The sequence below is a fragment of the Lepus europaeus genome, chromosome 15 (genome assembly GCF_033115175.1).
Source record: "Lepus europaeus isolate LE1 chromosome 15, mLepTim1.pri, whole genome shotgun sequence".
In the NCBI taxonomy this organism is placed as follows: domain Eukaryota; kingdom Metazoa; phylum Chordata; class Mammalia; order Lagomorpha; family Leporidae; genus Lepus; species Lepus europaeus.
The window spans coordinates 95,584,412-95,604,101 of record NC_084841.1 but is presented as its reverse complement, the minus strand read 5'-3'; the positions used below and the strand labels follow the sequence as shown (position 1 = coordinate 95,604,101).

The 19,690-nt window shown below is 42.2% G+C and overlaps 1 protein-coding gene across 4 annotated transcripts in view; it reads right to left on the bottom strand.

Annotated features, from left to right (window-relative positions):
• Positions 1–19,690, bottom strand: part of ANKRD31 (ankyrin repeat domain 31) — a 173,643-nt gene that overhangs the window by 104,565 nt on the left and 49,388 nt on the right. For all 4 annotated transcript variants that reach the window (XM_062212573.1, XM_062212577.1, XM_062212575.1 and 1 more), the window contains one exon: positions 12,621–12,763. In XM_062212573.1, the coding sequence (XP_062068557.1) occupies positions 12,621–12,763 (143 nt within the window). The remainder of the gene's footprint in view (positions 1–12,620; positions 12,764–19,690) is intronic.

The window sequence follows — 19,690 nt, the reverse complement described above, 5'->3', positions numbered from 1 at the left end:
CAGAAACCAAAAAAGAGCTGGTATAGCCATCCTAATATCAAACAAAATAGACTTTAACATAAAAATTGTTAAAAGAGACAAGACACCTTATAATGATTAAGGGATCAATTCAACAGGAAAATGTGACTATTATAAATGTATATGCACCTGATTACAGGGCACCTAGCTATTTAAAAGAAATGCTAATGGATTTAAAGGGAGACATAGACTCCAATACAGTAGTAATGGGGGAATTCAATACCTCACTTTCAGCAAAGGGCAGCTCAACCAGAAAGAACATCAGCAAGGACACAGAGTTAACTGACAGTATAGGCCAGATGAACCTAATGGGTATCTACAGAACTATTCATCCTAAGGTCGCAGAATACACATTATTCTCATCAATAACTGAACTTTTTCTATGATAGACCACATGCTAGGCCATAACACAAGTCTCAGCAATTGCAAAAAATCAAAATCATACCATGCATCCAATCTAACCACAATGGAATGAAACTGGAAATCAACCACTCAAGAAGCTCTAGAACATATGCAAATACATGGAGACTTAACAACATGCTCCTGAATGAACAGTGGGTCATAGAGAAATCAAAAAATTTCTGGAAACAAATGAAGATGACAATATATCATACCAAAATTTATGGGACACAGCAAAAAAATTTCTGGAAATGAATGAAGATGACAATACAATAAATATATTAACTCTTATGGGATATTGCAAAAGCAGTGTTAAGAGGAAAGTTTATAGCAATTGGTACCTAAAAAAAGAAATTGTAAAGGTACCAAATAAATGAGCTACCAATGCATCTCAAAGGCCTAGAAAAACAACAAACCACACCCAAAACTAGTAGGAGAAAAGAAATCATTAAAATTAGAGATAAAATACATAAAATTGGAACCAAAAAAATACAAAGATCCATGAAACAAAAGAGCTGGTTTTTTGAAAAAATAAACTAAATTGACACATCATTGGGCCAACTAACTAAAATAATAAAAAAAAGAGGGCGAGACCCAACTCAATAAAAATAGAGATTAAAAAGGAAATTTAACAACAGACACTACAGAAATTAAAAAGAATCATCAGGAATTACTACAAAGAGCAGTATGCTAATAAACGGGGAAACCTAGAAAAAAATGGATAGATTCCTGGACACATACAACCTACCTAAAATGAGCCATGAAGACACAGAAAATCTAAACAGACACATAACCAAAAAGGAAATTGAATCAGTAGTGAAGATCCTCCCAACAAAGAAAAGCCCAGGACCGGATAGCTTAATTACTGAATTCTACCAGACATTTAAAATAGTAAATCCAGTTTTTCTCAAGCTTTTCAAAACAACTGAAAGTTAGGATATCCTCCCAAATTCTTTCTATGAAGCCAGCATCACCTAATTCCTAAAACTACAAAAGACGCAACAAAGAGAACTACAGACCAATTTCCCTGATGAACAGAGACACAAAAATCCTCAACAAAATTCTAGCCAATTTATTTCAACAAGACATCAGAAAGATCATTCACCCCAATCAAGTGGGATTTATCCCTGATATGCAGGGATGGTTCAATGTTTGCAAATCAATGTGATACACCACATTAACAAACTGCAGAACAAAAACCATATGATTATCTCAATAGATGAAGAGAAAGTATTCAATAAAATACAACACCCTTTCACGATGGAAACTTTAAGCAAATTGGGTATAGAAGGAACATTCCTCAACACAATCAAGGCAATTTATGACAAACCTATGGTCAGCATCCTATTGAATGGGGCAAAGTTGGAAGCATTTCCACTGAGATATGTTACCAGCCACATATGACCACTCTCACCACTGCTATTTAATATAATCCTGGAAGTTTTAGCCAGAGCCATTAGGCAAGAAAAAAAAAATCAAAGGGATACAAAATGGGAAGGAGAAGTCAAACTATCCCTATTTGCAGATGACATGATTCTATATATACGGGATCCAAAAGACTTCACTAAGATACTACTGAACTCATAGAAGAGGTTGGTAAAATAGTAGGATATAAAATCAACACAGAAAAATCCAACAGCCCTTGCATATGCAGACAATTCCACGGCTGAGAAAGAACTTCTAAGATCAATCCCATTCATAACAGCTACCAAAAAGAATTAAATACTTGGAATAAATTTAACCAAGGATGTAAAAGATCTCTACAATGAGAACCATAAAACATTAAAGAAAGAAACAGAAGAAGATACAAAAAATGGAAAATCTTCCATGTCCATGGATTGGAAGAATCAATATCATCAAAATGTCCATACTACAAAAAGCAATTTATAGATTCAATCTGATCCCAATCAAAATATTAAAGGCATTCTTCTCAGATATAGAAAAAATGATGCTTAAATTCATATGGAAACACAGGAGACCCCGAATGGCTAAAGCAATCTTAGACTACAAAAACAAAGACAGAGGCAACACAATATCTGATTTCATACTACATACTACAGGGCAGTTATACTCAAAACAGCCTGATACTGGTAAAAAAACAAATGGACAGAACAGTGGAAAAGAACAGAAATGCCAGAAATCAACCCCCACATCTACAACCAACTAATCTTTGACAAAGCAGCTAAAATCAATCCCTGGAGCAAGGACAGTCTCTTCAACAAACAGCACTTGGAGAGGCTGGCACTGTGGCGCAGTGGGTCAAAGCCCTGGCCTGAAGTGCCGGCATCCCATGTGGGCGCTGGTTCTAGTCCCAGATGCTCCTCTTCCAATCCAGCTCCCTGCTATGGCCTGGGATAGCAGTAGATGGCCCAAGTTCTTGGGACCCTGCACCCGCGTGGGAGACGCAGAAGAAGCTCCTGGCTCCTGGCTTCTGATTGGTGCAGCTCTGGCTGTTGCAGCCATCTGGGGAATGAACCAGCAGATGGAAGATCTCTTTCTCTGTCTCTACCTCTCTCTCTAACTTTTCAAATAAATAAAATAAATCTTAAAAAAATAGCACTTGGAAAACTGGATCTTCACATGCAGAAGTATGAAGACCCCTATCTTACATTTTACACAAAAATCCTCTCAAAATGGATCAAAGACATACATCTATGACTCAATACCATCAAATTATTAGAGAACATTGGGAAACCCTGCAAGATATTGGCATAGGCAAAGAGTTCTTGGAAAGGATCCCAGAGACACAGACAATCAAAGCCAAAATTGGGCTGGCACCGTGGCTCAATAGGCTAATCCTCCACCTGCGGCGCCAGCACACCAGGTTCTAGTCCCGGTCAGGACACTGGATTCTGTCCCGGTTGCTCCTCTTCCTGTCCAGCTCTCTGCTGTGGCCCGGGAGTGCAGTGGAAGATGGCCCAAGTCGTTGGGCCCTGTACCCACATGGGAGACCAGGAGGAAGCATCTGGCTCCTGGCTTCAGATCAGCGCAGCGCACCGGCTGCAGCAGCCATTGCGGGGTGAGCCAACGGAAAAGGAAGACCTTTATCTCTTTCCTCTCTGTCTCTCTCTCTCACTGTCCACTTCCTGTAAATAAATAAATAAATAGCCAAAATTGACAAATGGGATTATATCAAGCTGATAAGCTTCTGCACTGAAAAAAAAAAAAAACACTCAGCAAATCGAAGAGGCAATGAATAGAATGGGGGAAATTATTTGCAAACTAAGCAACTGATAAAGGATTGGTAACCAGAATATATAAAGAGACCAGGAAACACAACAACAAAACAAAGAACCCAGTTAAAAAATGGCACTGGGGCCGGCACTGTGGCATAGTGGGTAAATCTGCTGCCTGTATCCCATTCAATTTGAGTCCCAGCTGTTTTACTTCTGATCCAGCTCTCTGCTATGGCCTGATAAAGCAGTAGAAGATGGCCCAAGTTCTTGGACGCTTGCACCCACGTGGGAGACCTGGAAGAAGCTCCTGGCTCCTGGCTTCAGACCAGAGCAGCTCCAGCCATTGTGGCCATTTGGGGCATAAATCAGCAGATAGAAGATCTCTCTCTGCCTCTCTATAACTCTGATCTTCAAATAAATAAATTAATCTTTTAAAATATATATATAAGAAAAGAAATGGCATTGCCGAAAATCTGGAATGAGGAACTGGAGCCAAGAATCAAACCCAAACAATCCTATGTGTGATGTGGGTAGCTTAACTGCTAGCCTAAATGATAGATTTATTTTTGAAAGCAGTTTTAGGTTTATGGAAAATTTGAGTTTTCATATACTCCTCATCCCTCTGTCCCTCCAGTTTTCCCTTATTAATATCTTGTATTAATATCTTGTATTAATATGGTACATTCATTACAATTGAGGAGCCAATATTGATATATTATCATTAACTCAAGTTATCAGTTTACATTAAGGCCCAGTCTTGGGGTTGTACATCTCATGGGTTTTAATCTACATGTAATAACATCTGTCTACCAGTAGGGTGTCATGCACAGTTGTTTCAATGCCCTAAAAATCCCCTGTGCTCCATATATTTTGAACCCCTGGCAATCTGATCATTTTACTGTAGTAATTCCTGTGCCTTTCTTAGATATCTGTGGATGGAAACCCATGGTACATAACTCACACTGACTTCTCTTCCTTAGCAATAAGTATTTAAGTTTCCTTTATATCATTTCAGGGCTGGTTAGCTCATTTCTTATTCTTTTTCTTTTTTTTTTTTTTAATTTATTTGATAGGTAGAGTTATAGACAGTGAGAGAGAGAGACAGAGAGAAAGGTCTTCCTTCCATTGGTTTACTCCCCAAATGGCCGCTACGGCCAGCGCTGCGCCGATCTGAAGCCAGGAGCCAGGTGCTTCTACCTGGTCTGCCATGTGGGTGAAGGGGTCCAAGCACTTGGGCCATCCTCCACTGCCCTCCCAAGCACAGCAGAGAGCTGGACTGGAAGAGGAGCAACCGGAACTAGAACCAGGTGCCCATATGGGATGCCAGTGCCGCAGGTGGAGGATTAACCAAGTGAGCCACGGCGCCAGCCCCATTTCTTTTTAATGTCAATTAATATTTTATCTAGATGTACTACAGTTGATTTATCCATTCAGTTATTGAATAATATCTTGTTGATTCCAAATCTTGACAATTATAAATAAATAACCTATAATAATAAAAAAAGAGCAAGGACTTAAGCATTTTTCCAAAGAGGAACTCCAAATGGCCAACAGACACATGAAAAAATGCTCAGGATCATCAGCCATCAGGGAAATGCCAATCAAACCACAATGAGGTTTCACCTCACTCCAGTTAGAATGGCTCTCATATAGAAATTAACAAACAACAAATGCCGGCAAGGATGTGGGGAAAAAGGTACCCTAATCCACTGTTGGTGGGAATGTAACTGGTGCAGCCACTGTGGAAGACAGTATGGAGATACCTCAGAAATCTGAATACAGACCTACCATATGACCCAGCCATCCCACTCCTGGAAATTCACCCAAGGGAAATAAAATCAGCACGTGAAAGTGTTATCTGTATCCCCATGTTTACTGCAGCTCAGTTCACAATAGCTAAGATATTGAATCAACCCAAATGTCTATCAACTGGAGACAGGATAAAGAAATTATGAGATACGTATACCATGGACTACTACACAGAGGTAAAGCAAAAAAATGAAATCCTGTCATGTGCAACAAAATGTATGAAACTGGAAAACATAATATTTAGTGAAATAAGACAGACCCAAAATGAAATATACCATATGCTCTCCTTGATTTGTGATAACTAACAGAGCATCTAAAAGGTAATCTATAGTAATGAAATTGACACTTTGGGATGCAATGATTTTGAACAGCCCTCGTCTTCACTGTTGATGAACAGTTTTTTATATTACTATTGAACACTCTACTTAGTATAGAGTTAATTGCATGTATATAAAGTTAATTAAAATAGATATTAGTAAAAAATAATAATGGAAATATGAGAGGGAGGAGGCAGAGGGGTAGGACTGTGGGTGGGAAGGCAAGTATGATGGCAAGAATCACTATGTTCCTGGAGTTGTACTTATGAAATACATGAAGTTTGCGTTCCTTAAATGAAAGGTTTCTGGAGCAAAAATACATCTTAAAAAATGTTTTAAAAAAAGAAATTTGAAAGGCATCAAATAAACAAGGTATCAACGCATCTTAAGGACCTAGAAAAACAACAACTAATTGAACTCAAAATTTGTAATGGCAAGAAATAACTAAAATTAGGGAATAAACAAAATTGAAACACAAAAAAATACAAAAGATCAGTGGAATAAAGAGCTGATTTTTTTTATTTTTATTTTTTTACAGGCAGAGTGGACAGAGAGAGAGAGACAGAAAGATCTTCCTTTGCCGTTGGTTCACCCTCCAATGGCCACCGCGGCCGGCACGCTGCGACTGGCGCATCGCGCTGATCCCAAGGCAGGAGCCAGGTGCTTCTCCTGGTCTCCCATGGGGTGCAGGGCCCAAGCACTTGGGCCATCCTCCACTGCACTCCTGGGCCATAGTAGAGAGATGGACTGGAAGAGGGGCAACCAGGACAGAATCCGGCACCCTGACCGGGACTAGAACCCGGTGTGCAGGCACCACAAGGCAGAGGATTAGCCTATTGAGTCGCGGCACCAGCCAAGAGCTGATTTTTTTAACAAATTAGTAAGATTGGGGACTGCACCATGGCTCACTTGGTTAATCCTCCGCCTGCAGCGCCAGCATCCCATATGGGTGCCAGGTTCTAGTCCCGGTTGCTCCTCTTCCAGTCCAGCTCTCTGCTGTGGCCCGGGAAGGCAGTGGAGGATGGCCCGGGTGCTTGGGTGCCTGCACCCACGTGGGAGATCAAGAAAGGCACCTGGCTCCTGGTTTCGAATCGGCACAGCACATCCTTAGTGGCCATTTGGGGAGTAAACCAGCGGAGGGAAGACCTTTCTTTCTGTCTCTCTTTCTCACTATCTAACTCTGCCTGTCTAATAAAAAAAAAAAAAAAAGATTGATACACCATTGGTCCAACTATGAAAAAATGAGGAAAAAGACTCAATTTAATAAAATCAGAGATGAAAAAGGAAATGTAAAAAAGGATATCACAGACATAAAAAGAACCATTAGAAATTACTGCAAAAAAGGGGCTGGCGCTGTGGCACAGTGGGTTAAAGCCCCAGCCTGCAGCGCCGGGATCTCGTAAGGGTGCCAGTTCAAGTCTCGGCTGCTCCTCTCCCCATCCAGCTCTCTGTTATGGCCTGGGAAAGCAGTAGAAGATGGCCCAAGTCCTTGGGACCCTGAACCCACGTGGGAGACCTGGAAGAAGCTCCTGGCTCCTGACTTCAGATCAGCTCAGCTCTGGCCATTGCAGTCATTTGGGGAGTGAACCAGCAGAACAGAAGACCTCTCTCTCTCTCTATGTCTCTACCTCTCCCTGTAACTCCGTCTTTCAAATAAATAAAATAATTCTTTTAAAAAAAGAAATTACTACAAAAAGCTATTTGCCAACAAACTGGAAACTCCAGAATAAATGGATTGATTCCTGGACACATACAATCTATCAAAATTGAGTCATGAAGACACAGAAAACCTACACAGATCAACAACCAAGATGGAGATTGAATCATTAACAAAGACCCTCCCAACAATGAAAAGCCCAGAACTAGATGGATTCACTGCTGAATTCTACCAGACATTTAAAGAACTAACTCCACTTCTTCTCAAGCTATTCAAAACTGAAAGTGAAGGGAATCTGCCAAACTCCTTCTATGAGACCAATGTCACAACAGGGAAACAGAACTACAGACCAATTTCCTTGATGACCATAGAGGCAAAAATTCCCCAACAAAATTCTACCTAATGGAATCCAACAACACGTCAGAAAGATCATTCACCCAGACAAGTGGGATTTATTCCTAGTATTCAGGGATAGTTCAACATTCATAAATCAATAAATGTGATACATCACATTAACAAACTGAAGAACAAAAACCAGATCATTATCTTGATAGATGCAGAGAAAGCATTCGATAAAATAAACCATCCTCTTATGATGAAAATCTTATGCAAACTGGGTACACAAAGAACAAGCAACTTATGAAAAACCCACAGCAAGTATGTCATTGAATGGGGAAAAGTTAGAAGCACTTCCACTAAGATCCAGAACCAGACAAGGTTGCCTACTCTCACTACTGCTATCCAATAATGCCCTGGAAGTTCTTGCCAGAGCCCTTAGGAAAGAAAAAGAAATCAAAGAGATACAAATTGGGAAGCAGGAAGTCAAGTTATCTCAATTGTACATGACATGATTCTATACATAAAGGATCCAAAAGACTCCACTAAGAGACCATTAGAACTGATAAGAGAGTTTGGTAAAGTGGAAGAATATAAAATTAACAAACACAGGGCTAGCGTTGTGGTGCAGCAGGTTAAAGCATTGGCCTGCAGTGCTGGCAGCCCATAGGGTGACGGTTCAAGTTCTGGCTGCTCCTCTTCCAATCCAGCTCCCTGCTGATGCACCTGGGAAAACAGCAGAAGGATGGCCTAAGTCCTTGGGCCCCTGCATCCATGTGGGAGACATGGAGGAAGCTCCAGGCTCCTGGCTTTAGACTGGCTCAGCTCCAACCATTGCTCCGATCTGGGGGAATGAACCAGCAGATGGAAGAATTCTGTCTCTACCTCTCTCTGTAACACTTTCAAATGAATAAAATAAATCTTAAAAAATTAAAATAAAACAAAATCAACACAAAAATCAATAGCATTTGTATACACAGACAATGCCATGGCTGAGAAATTACTTGTAAGATCAATCCCATTAACAATAGCTACAGAAAAAAATTACAGGTGAAATAACTCTACAATGAAAATTACAAAACATGAGAAGGAAATTGAGAGGCGAGTGCTATGGTGTAATGGGTAAAGCCACCACCTGCAGTGCCAGCACCTCATATGGGCACCAGTTCAAGTCCCCGCTGTTCCATTTCCGATCCAGCCTCTGCTATGGCCTGAAAAAGCAGCAGAAGATGGCCCAAGTCCTTAGGCTTTCAGATCGGCGCAGCTCCGGCCGTTGTGGCCATCTGGGGAATGAACCAGCAGATGGAAGACCTCTCTCTCTGTCTCTACTTCTCTCTGTAACTCTTTCAAGTAAATAAAATAAGTCTTTAAAAAAAATAGACAAATGAGATTACATAATGATGAGCAGCTTTTGCACTGTAAAAGAAATACTCGGCAAAGTGAAGAGGCAACCAATAGAATGGGAGAAAATGTTTGCCAACTACGAAACTGGTAAATGATTAATATCAGGAGTCTATAAAGAGCTTAAGAAGATCAACAACAGGGGCCAGCACTGTGGTGTGCTAGGTTAAGCCTCCGCCTGTGGTGCAGGCATTCCATATGGCACTGGCTTCATTTCCTAGCTGCTCCTCTACCAATCCAGCTCTCTGCTTTTGGTCTGGGAGATCAGTGGAAGAAAGCCCAAGCACTTTGACCCTGTACCCATTAGGTAGGAAGTCAGATATGAGCTTATGTGTGTGTAACAAAGGCCTAAAGAGCTGACATCTAGGTCTAGCATACGCATCTCAAAGTCATCCCAATAACCTTTCAGGGGCAGCCCAGTATTTGCACCCTGCCCTGCCCCTTCTACCTGATAACCTGCCAGGTGGGGGTCCCAGTCCCTTCTGCTTGATAATCTTCCAGGTGCAGTATCTGCATTTCAAATATCCTGCTCAGATCCTGATCCTCCAGGGGGTCCTGCCCACCCCTCCTCTAACCGGGCGACCCCAGCCAGGCTTCCTCCTGTCTGATAACTTCAGGGGGAAAACTAAGATAGGAATTTTTCATATTTACATCCAAAAAGTCATTTGTTCCAAGAGGAGTAGAGGTGGGGAGTCAAGACCCATCCCCTAAGAAACTCCCAGCCTCAACCGGGCTGCGCACTAGCCCCCTGCCTCTATGCTGAGCTGCCCGCCTGGCCTGGCCAGGTGTACTCTCTTCACTCAACCATGTAACCCTGCTCTCCCTCAGACTGAGCAACTGGGCACTCTCTCAGGTTCTGTCTGGAGAGGTGCCCATCCATTCTTACGGATGTCCCTACCCTAATAAACCTTGCTTTTTTGCTTTCCACTTACTCTCTGTCTCATGCCTGAATTCTTTCTTGTGTGAAGACAAGGACCCTGCCATTCACCGGTAACACACCCACATGGGAGACCCAAAAGAAGCTCCTGGCTTCAGACGAGCCCAGCTCCAGCCACTGTGCCCATTTACCAAGTAAACCAGTGGATAGAAGACCTGTCTCTCTGTCTTGCCCTCTCTCTGTTGGTAATTTTGCCTCTCAAATAAACAAAACTTTAAAAAGAAAAGAAAACAACAACAAAACAAACAATCCAGTTAAGAAATGGGCAAAGGACTAGAACAGGCATTTTTCAAGAGGAAATTCAAATGGCCAAACAGACACATGAATAAATGCTCGGGATCATTAGCCATCAGGGGAATGCAAATCAAAACCGCAATGAGGTTTCAACTAACCCTGATTAGAATGGTTCTCAATCACCGGTGCCATGGCTCGTTTGGCTAATCCTCCGCCTGAGGCACCGGCACCCTGGGTTCTAGTCCCGGTTGGGGTGCCAGATTCTGTCCCGGTCGCTCCTCTTCCAGTCCAGCTCTCTACTGTGGCCCAGGAAGGCAGTGGGGGATGGCCCAAGTGCTTGGGTCCTGCACCGGCATGGGAGACCAGGAGGAAGCACCTGGCTCCTGGTTTCGGATTGGCGTGGCGCGTCACGGCAGCCACAGCACACCGGCTGTAGCAGCCATTTGGAAGGTGAACCAACAGAAAAAGGAAGACCTTTCTCTCTGTCTCTCTCTCTCTCTCACTGTCTAACTCTGCCTGTTAAAAAAAAAAAAAAGGATGGTTCTAAATCAGAAATCAACAAACAAAAAATGCTGGCAAGGAAGTAGAGAAAAAGGTACTCTAATCCACTGTTTGTGGGAATGTAAACTAGTACAGCCATTGTGGAAGACAGTATAGCAATACCTCAGAAATCTGAATACAAACCTACCATATAACCCAGCCACCCCACTCCTGGTAATTTACCCAAAGGAAAAGACATTAGCATACAAAAGACTTATCTGTACCCCCATACACACACACATACACACACACACAATGGAATACTACTCAGCCACAAAAAAAAAAAAAAAAGAATAAATGCAGCTGGAAACTGTTACATTTAGTGAAATAAGCCAGTCCAAAAAAAGACAAATACCATGTTTTCCCTGATCTGTGGTAACTAATAGAGTACCAAAAATGTAGTGTATAGGAGTGAAATTGACACTTTGAGATTTTTTTTTTATTTTTGACAGGCTAAGTGGATAGTGAGAGAGAGAGAGAGACAGAGAGAAAGGTCTTCCTTTTTCCTGTTGGTTCACCCTCCACTGGCCGCTGTTGCCGGCGCATCTCGCTGATCCAAAGCCAGGAGCCAGGTGCTTCTCCTGGTCTCCAATGCGGGTGCAGGGCCCAAGCACTTGGGCCACCCTCCACTGCCTTCCCGGGCCATAGCAGAGAGCTGGCCTGGAAGAGGGGCAACTGGGATAGAATCCAGCGCCCCAACCGGGACTAGAACCTGGTGTGCTGGCACTGCAAGGCGGAGGATTAGCCTGTTGAGCCACGGCGCCAGCCAAACACTTTGAGATTGTTTATAGCCCTTGTCTCTACTGCTGAAGAACAGTGTTTTTTCTTCTTAATATTTGTTGAACTCTTTACTTAGTGTAGGGTTAGTCTTCTGAGAATAAAGTAAACTGAAAGTAGATCATTGTAAATACTGAGAGAATAAGAGAGGAAGGAGAAAGAAGGGGTAGTGTGGGTGGGAGGGTGGGAAGTATCACTATTTTCCTAAATCTATACATATGAAATACATGAAAGCTGCTTACCTTAAATAAAAAAAAGAGTCAGACAGTCAAAGCAGAGTCAGATTGGGACAGGCAAGGATCCTGAATGTAGGGAAGCTATTTTAGAATCATTTATCTTCCAAGCCAGACTTGGTTTTGGTTGGAGAACATAACAGGAGCAAGCTCTGGTCTCCGAGTATTTCAGGTCACTTGGTTGTAATATTCCTCATTGGTTACAGAATGATTAAACTATTTTGTATATTAAAAAAGTTCTTGCAACTGGCGTTGTGGCGTAGCAGGTAAAGCCACCGGCTGCAGTGCCAGCATCCCATAGGGGTACCGGTTGGGAGTCCCAGCTGCTCCACTTCCGATCCAGCTTGCTGCTATGGCCTTGGAAAACAATAGAAGATGGCCCAAGTCCTTGGGCCCCTGCATTCACATGGGAGACCCAGAAGAAGCTCCTGGCTCCTGGCTTTGGATCAGCACAGCTCCAGCCATTCCGGCCATCTGGGGAGTGAACCAGAAGATGGAAGACCTCTCTCCCTCAGCCTCTCTCTCTCTCTCTCTGTAACTCTGGCTTTCAAACAAATAAATAAATCTTTAAAAAAAATATCCATAGTTATTAAAAGTATGTAAAAGGCCATCTGCCATACTACAACCATCTCACTACAGAGTAAAATTTACTGTAAATTCTGAGTATTCCTTAGCAGAATGAACTTGAAACTGAAATGCCTATATGGTTTGGTATTATTTAGTCCCAGAGATATTTAATATTTTTTAAACATGGTATTGTCTCTGAAAACAAAAGCATGACAGTACCTTGTGATGCCCATTTATCACAGCATCGTGTAGGGGAGTGATCTGGCACAGTCCTTTGATGTTGACATCTGCTCCACCTTTTAACAGCTCTCTGGCTACCTGGTAATAACCTCCCAAACTAGCTTCATGGAGTGCTGTCCAACCTATTATACAGAGAGGAAATCAAAATGAAGAGATTTAAAAATGGTAAATACAGTTATTAGTTTTCCTGTGAATTCCTTAAGATGCATATGGCTTTTTAAAGCAAAAATTATAACATTATATTTTGGTATTCATCATATCTATAGATAAGTCACATATGACAGTTACAGCATAAAGAAGGGGAATAATAGGCTGTGGTCACTCAAGGTTCTTATATTTAATATGAAGTACTACAATATTAACTCTAAGAAGAATGCAAAACATTCAAGGTGATTACTTAATCCCTAGAGCAACTAAAAATAATGCAAAAACAAAGAAACATAAAACAGATCAAATAAACAGAAAACAAGCAGAAAAATGGTAGTTCTAAATCCAATCATTTATATTAAATAGAAATTAATTAATCACTTCAATTTCCAATTAAAAGGCAAGAGATTGACAGAATCGATAAAAAAGCAAAATTGGATACTGTCTACAAGAAACATAATTTAATTATAAGTATACAAGTTGAAAATAAAAGGATGGAAAAGGGTACAGCAAATAAACAATAAGCCTAAGCAGGCCAGCATGACTGCATTAATATTATACACAACAGATATCGAGACAACCAAGTATCAGAAATACAGATGCCATTAACTCTTGAACGCAGACGATGGTTCACCTCCAAGGACACTTCCATCCCTTTTATAGGTATTGCTCCAACTATAGTAAAAATTAGTTTGCTCAAGGCCACAAAAATGGCTACCACAGGAATGAGAAAGTAATCATAAAAAAGATTATTTTCTTTTCTGAGTCCTGAACAACTAAAAGATAAGGTAAATGCAAAGCAAATGTTTTTCTTCCACAAAAATGTCAATGTCATGTTTTTTAAATTACTGAAGAAATTCCCACTGAAAACAAGGTACATTGAGAGTCACTAGTGACGGGCCATCTTGGGTCAGTGAGGTTGGAAGAAGCCTCATTCAACAGAGGGCACCACTGCAGACCACAGACAGAAGTCCAAGGTAAAAGAATGCCACCTCCCCTAAGAGTTACTTCTCTTGTGTTGTAAAACTACTCCTCAAAAATAGCCAGAGTACACTTTATAACAGATCTTTTATTGGCTCCAAAGTCTGAGAGAAATGAAGTCCTCAGACAACATTTTCTTTCCACTCTCTTGTAGGAAATCTCTTTAAAAATGAACAAAATTAGGAGTGGTAAATGCCATAGGATGCCTGCATCCCACATCAGAGCTCCTGGGCTCAATACCCAGCTCCAGCTCTTGACTCCACCTTCCTGCAATGCCAATCCTGGGAGGCAGTGGTGAGGGCTGAAGTAGCTGGGTTCCCACCACCACACAAGAGATCTGGACTGCATTCCCAACTCCCAGCTTGGGCCTTGCTCAGCGAGCATCTGGGAGTGTGCCTGCACGTGAGTCTTGTCTCTCTCGCTTGCTCTCTAACATGTATATCTGCCTCTCAAACAAATGAGTATGAAAAAATAAATAAAGCCATAAATTTTCTATAAGGAAAACATAATTTAACACATGTCTAAAAAAGATTCAAGGATAAAACAACTCAACAGCAAGAAAACACAATTTAAAATTGGGCAAACAACCTAGATAAGACATTTCTCAAGAGAAGACATCCAAAATCACTAACAGGAACATGAAAAAATGCTAAACATCACTAACGATCAGGCCAAGTGCAAGTTAAAATCACAACGAAATATCACTTCGCACCTGTTGAACAGCTGTGGTCAAGAAGACAAAAGTAACAAGTGCTGGTGAGAATGTGGCTAATGTAAGCTACTACAGCTGATATGAGAAACAGTACGGCAGCTCTTCAAAAGCTAAAAACAGAACTGCCATATGACTCAGCAACCCCAGGACTGGGTATACATTGAAAGGAAATGAAATGCACTCCCATTTATCGCAGTGTAACTTACAACAGCCAAGACACAAAATCAACTTGAGTGACCTTCCACATTGAACAGAAGATGGGGTACAGGTTGAGTAACCCTTATCTAAAATGCTAGGGACCAGAAGTGTTTCAAATTTTGAAATACTTCATGTGCGTGTTTTACAGGATGAGCACCCAAATCCAAAAATCCAAAATCTGAAATATTCCAAATCCTAAATGTGTTGAGAAATATGTTGGCTTTCAGAAAATTTTTAATTTTGTAGCCTTTCAGATTTCAGATTGTCAGATTAGGGATGCTCAACATAAGTTAGATGCATGTGTGTGTGTGTATACACATGCATGCAGGTGCGCACACACACACACAAATAAAATAGTTATTAAAGGAAAAAAATTCTGTCATTTACAACAACAGGTAAACTGGCAAACAGGTAAACATCATAAGCAAAATAAACCAGGCACAAAAAGATAAACACCACAGGATTTCATTCATATATAGATTCTACAAATGTTGATCTTAGAAGCAGAGAGCAGATGGTGGTTAGCAGGGATGGCAGCGGTTTGGGAGAAGGGATTGTTGAGCTACTGGTCACAGGATGCAAAATTTCAGTAAGACAGGAGGAGTAAGTTCAAGAGATCTGCTGTACAATGTGGTGACTGACTATAACTGGTAATACATAAGGGTAGTTCAAAAAGTTCACGGAAAATGGAACCAAAAGCAAGTTTATTTTGGTGCAAAAAATGTTGAAATCATATATACATAGGTATTCTTGAGAAGTGCTGAGAGTGTGTAAAATAATATGTGAAGTAATATGTGTAATAATTAGCTAGATTTGGTCATTCCATAATGCATCTATATGTCAAAGCATCAGATTGTACATAGTAAATAAATACAATTTCATTTGTCAATGTAAAAATTGAATTAAACTTCAAAAATTCATGATAATGTTAATACAGCAATTGTTAACTCTCAGAGATATGAAGTAAATTCTTTTCTATATTAACTAGTCCTTAACAACTTTGCCTATTTTTTTTATTGTTTAAATTTTAGAGCTAGAGACAGAAAGGAAGAGAGCTCTCATCTGCTGGTTTACTCCCCCAAAAGCCCACAGTGGCAAGCCAGGGCTGAGCTGGGGTCAGGGCTAAACCCAGGAACTAGGAACTCAATCCTATGTGGCTGGTATCCCACGGGGATGGTAGGGACCCAATTACTTGAGCTATCACCACCGCCTATCAGGTCTGCACTGGTGGGAGCTGGAATCACCAGCCAGAGCCAGGAATTCTGATACAGGACACAGACATCTTAATCACTAGGCCAAACTTCCATCTCTTCCCTACTATTTTTAATGTCATCTGTTTCTTGGTTGGCTAGTAGGATAAAGCTCTTGCTCTTAGCAGCATCCTAGCATATGACAACCCCTCTTTTCAGTCCTGATGTGCTTAGGAATCCAATGGCATTATGTATAAAACAAAGCTCACAGCATTGGTCTGAGATGGCTTTAGTAAAAAGGCTTTATGAAATGTATTCTAGGTATTCAGTCTCTTTCAGTCTACTTCTTGGCTGTCACTCTTGTTTTTTGATAGGTAAAGAATTACAATAGGGGGCGGCACTGTGGCACAGCAGGTCAAGCCTATGCCTACGGCACTGGCATAACATACGGGTGTTGTTTTGAGTTCTGGATTCTCCCTCTCCAGTCTGGCTCCCTGCTAATGCATCTGGAAAGCAGAAAGATGGCCCAAGGGCTTGGGCCCCTGCATCCACGCAGGAGACACAGAGGAAGTTCCTGGCTCCTGGCTTTGGACAGGCCCAGCTCCGGCCTTTGCAGCTAGAAGATGGCCCAAGTGCTTCGGCCCCTGCATCCACGCGGGAGACACAGAGGAAGTTCCTGGCTCCTGGCTTTGGACGGGCCCAGCTCCAGCCTTTGCAGCTAGAAGATGGCCCAAGTGCTTAGGCCCCTGCGTTGGCATCGGGGACTCAATTAGCAGAGGGAAGATCTCTCTGTCTCTCCCTTATCACTCTCTAACTCTGCCTTTCAGATAAAACAAATAAATCTTTTTTAAAAAGGAATTATAGCAATTAGTTTTTAAATCAAGGACAAGGATATCGTAAAACATAAATGATGATAAAATGCAAATGTTACTTATGAAAAGACCATTGGTATGTTATTACAAAATTTTGTTTATTTCTCATAGGGCATTTAGCATTCTTTATTGTTGTTATAAAATTGTGACAGGTGACTCAAAAGTTTAAATTATCTACAAGGTATAGCAAGGTGGTTATAGACTACAGGTTATTTTGCTTGATTGTTTTAAAAGCAGGGCCTGTTCTTCATAACAATAAATGACAATTTGTAACTGGCCTATTTCTGTCTTCTGTACCTCTGCTTGCTTGATAACAGGAAGGCCACCAGACTATGGTTCCTCTTGCCTTATCCCTGCTGCAGCCAAAAGATAACAGGTGGCGTCTGGGTCAGTGATGCCATGTCTGACCCTGACCAGGAACAACTGCATCGTTAAAATTTTTCAAAGACAGATACAGTTGAAAAGGAACTGGCTGATTGGCTAACTGCCTCTCACTTCTGTATGCCTGCTTTCTGCTTGCACAAGCCCACGCACGTAATTAAATGACTGACCAAAAAAGAAAGGAAGGTTTTGCCTTAAAACCCCCTCGCCACTGCAACTTGGGGCTGTCTTCTCCAGACCTGCTGTGGGAGAGGGCAGTCACCAGCTGGCTAATAAAGACTCCTAATTTGATCTCAGAGTCTTACTGTGCTTTTACTCTGTGCATCCCACAACAAAATAAATACATTGTGCAGAGTAGAAGCATGCTGTGAAAACATTACATAAACGTGAAATGGTACGTGGAAGTCACACACTGCTTGCCAGTCATCCTTGAACTTCAGCAAGAATTTAAGTCACCTGTGAGGACTTCCAGGTTCTAACATACACTTTTAGAGTACATATGCACACACATGCACATGCTCTGGGAGGCTAAGTGATAGCTGCATTTTAACCATCGCTGGTGGAACCAGGGGTTGAGGTACAGCAAGGTGAGCTATGCCTGCAATGCTGGCATCCCATATGGGAGTGCCTAGTTCAAGTCCTGGCTGCTCCACTTCTGATGCAGCTCCCCGCTATTGGCCCGAGAAGGCAGAAGAGGATGGCCCAAGTACTTGGGTCCCTGTGACCCACGCAGGAGACAGAATTCTCGGCTCGTGGCTTTGGTTTGGCTCAGACTTGGCGATTGAGGCCATCTGGAGAATGACCCAGTGATGCTCGCTCGCTCTCCATCTCCCTATCTCTGTCTCTGTCTCTTGCCTTTCAAATAAACAAACATTTTTAATCTTAAAAAGAACATTCTGTCTCTCTTTCTCTTCCAATAACAACTGCTTTTCAAGTAAACAAACTTTTAAAAGGAAGAAAAGGAACATTGCTGGTGATTCTGATAGCAACGGTTTGCACACACCCTGTACAAACTGTGACCTCTGCAAGCCTGTGAGATAAAGGAGCCAGAAATAGAGAGAGCTAAGAGGCACAAACTGACAAGAGAGAGTAGAGAACAGGGCAATTCAAACGACCTAAAAAACATAGTGAGGAGGGACTGGCACCATGGTGCAGTGGGTGAAGCCATGGCAGCCACTGCCTGCAATGCCAACATCCCATGTGGGTACTGGTTCGAGTCCTGCCTGCTCCACTTTTGATCCAGCTCTCTCCTATGACCTGGGAAAGTAGAAGATGGCCCAAGTGCTTGGGCCCCTGCACTGGCATGGGAGACCCAGAAGAAGCTCCTGGCTCCTGGCTTTGGATCAGCCCAGCTCCGGCCGCTGTGGCCACCTGGGGAGTGAACCAGAGGATGGAAGACCTCTCTTTCTCTGCCTCTGCCTCTGTGTAACTCTGCCTTTCAAATAAGTAAATAAATCTTTAAAAAATAATAATAAAAACAAAGAATTAGTGAAGCTTACAAAGTGCCTGGGGCAGTAAGGAAAAGGTGCATACTAACTGGCTGAAGCAAAGCAGGGAGCAGCCACGGAGGAGATTAAAGCTGGCACAGAAAACAAAACTGCTAATGAAAAGAACCAAGTCTAAGACATGCTCGGGAAACCTACAAGTGCGAGCTGGTTGCATGGAGAGCTCCTCCTGATCTCAGTGGGCAGACACAGGCAGGCGCCTGAGTTGTGGCACAGAGGGTTAGGCTGCAGCCTGGACGGCAGCATCCCGTATCAGAGAGCCAGTCCAAGGCTGGGCTACTCTGCTTCCCATGCAGGTCCCTGCTAAAGTGCCTGGAAAAGCAGCGGATAATGACCCAAGTACTTGGGCACCTGCCACCCATGTGGGAGACTCTGATGGATTTCCTGGCTTCTGGCTTCGCCCTGGCTGTTGTGACATTTTGGGAAGAGAATCTACAAAAGGAAGAACCTCTCCCTCTCTTGCTCTCCTTCTCCCAGCTTTTCAAATAAATAAATAACTCTTTTGTTTCAAAAACATGGGCATATCCAGAGTACTAAGAGAAGTGCTATAGCTAGCAAATAAGGATCCCAAGTCGACGGTTTGGGACCATGCAGGTTGACTTAGGTATAAAGTTTAGAATAAATCCTGCTGAAACTCTGATTACAGCATAAACCCCAGCCTCGCTAACACACATGCTGGAGATAAGCTGTGAACACCTGGTACCCACGGTCTGTGCTGTGCCATCTCTGTCTATCCTAAGACTTTTTGCACTGCTGCATAAACCGAGAAAGTGTAGAACAAAAGGAAAAGTGTGGACACCAAAAAGCATCTTCCAGGCTGGCCCAGTGCTGCTTAGTGCATGAAAGTGTTTAAGGACCCTTCCCCTGCAGAAGAACAAACCGATTCTCCCAAGGAAGATGGTCCCAGAGATACGGCACTGCGAGAAGACTGCTCTTATGAAGCTCCCCGTCCCACCCTCTCCACCTCACGCTGCTCTATTTCCTTGCCCACTGCTCCTGCTGCAGACCTGCCATTTGGTCAGACGCCTCCCCCAGGGGCTCAGTGTACCCTCAGCTTCTCTGC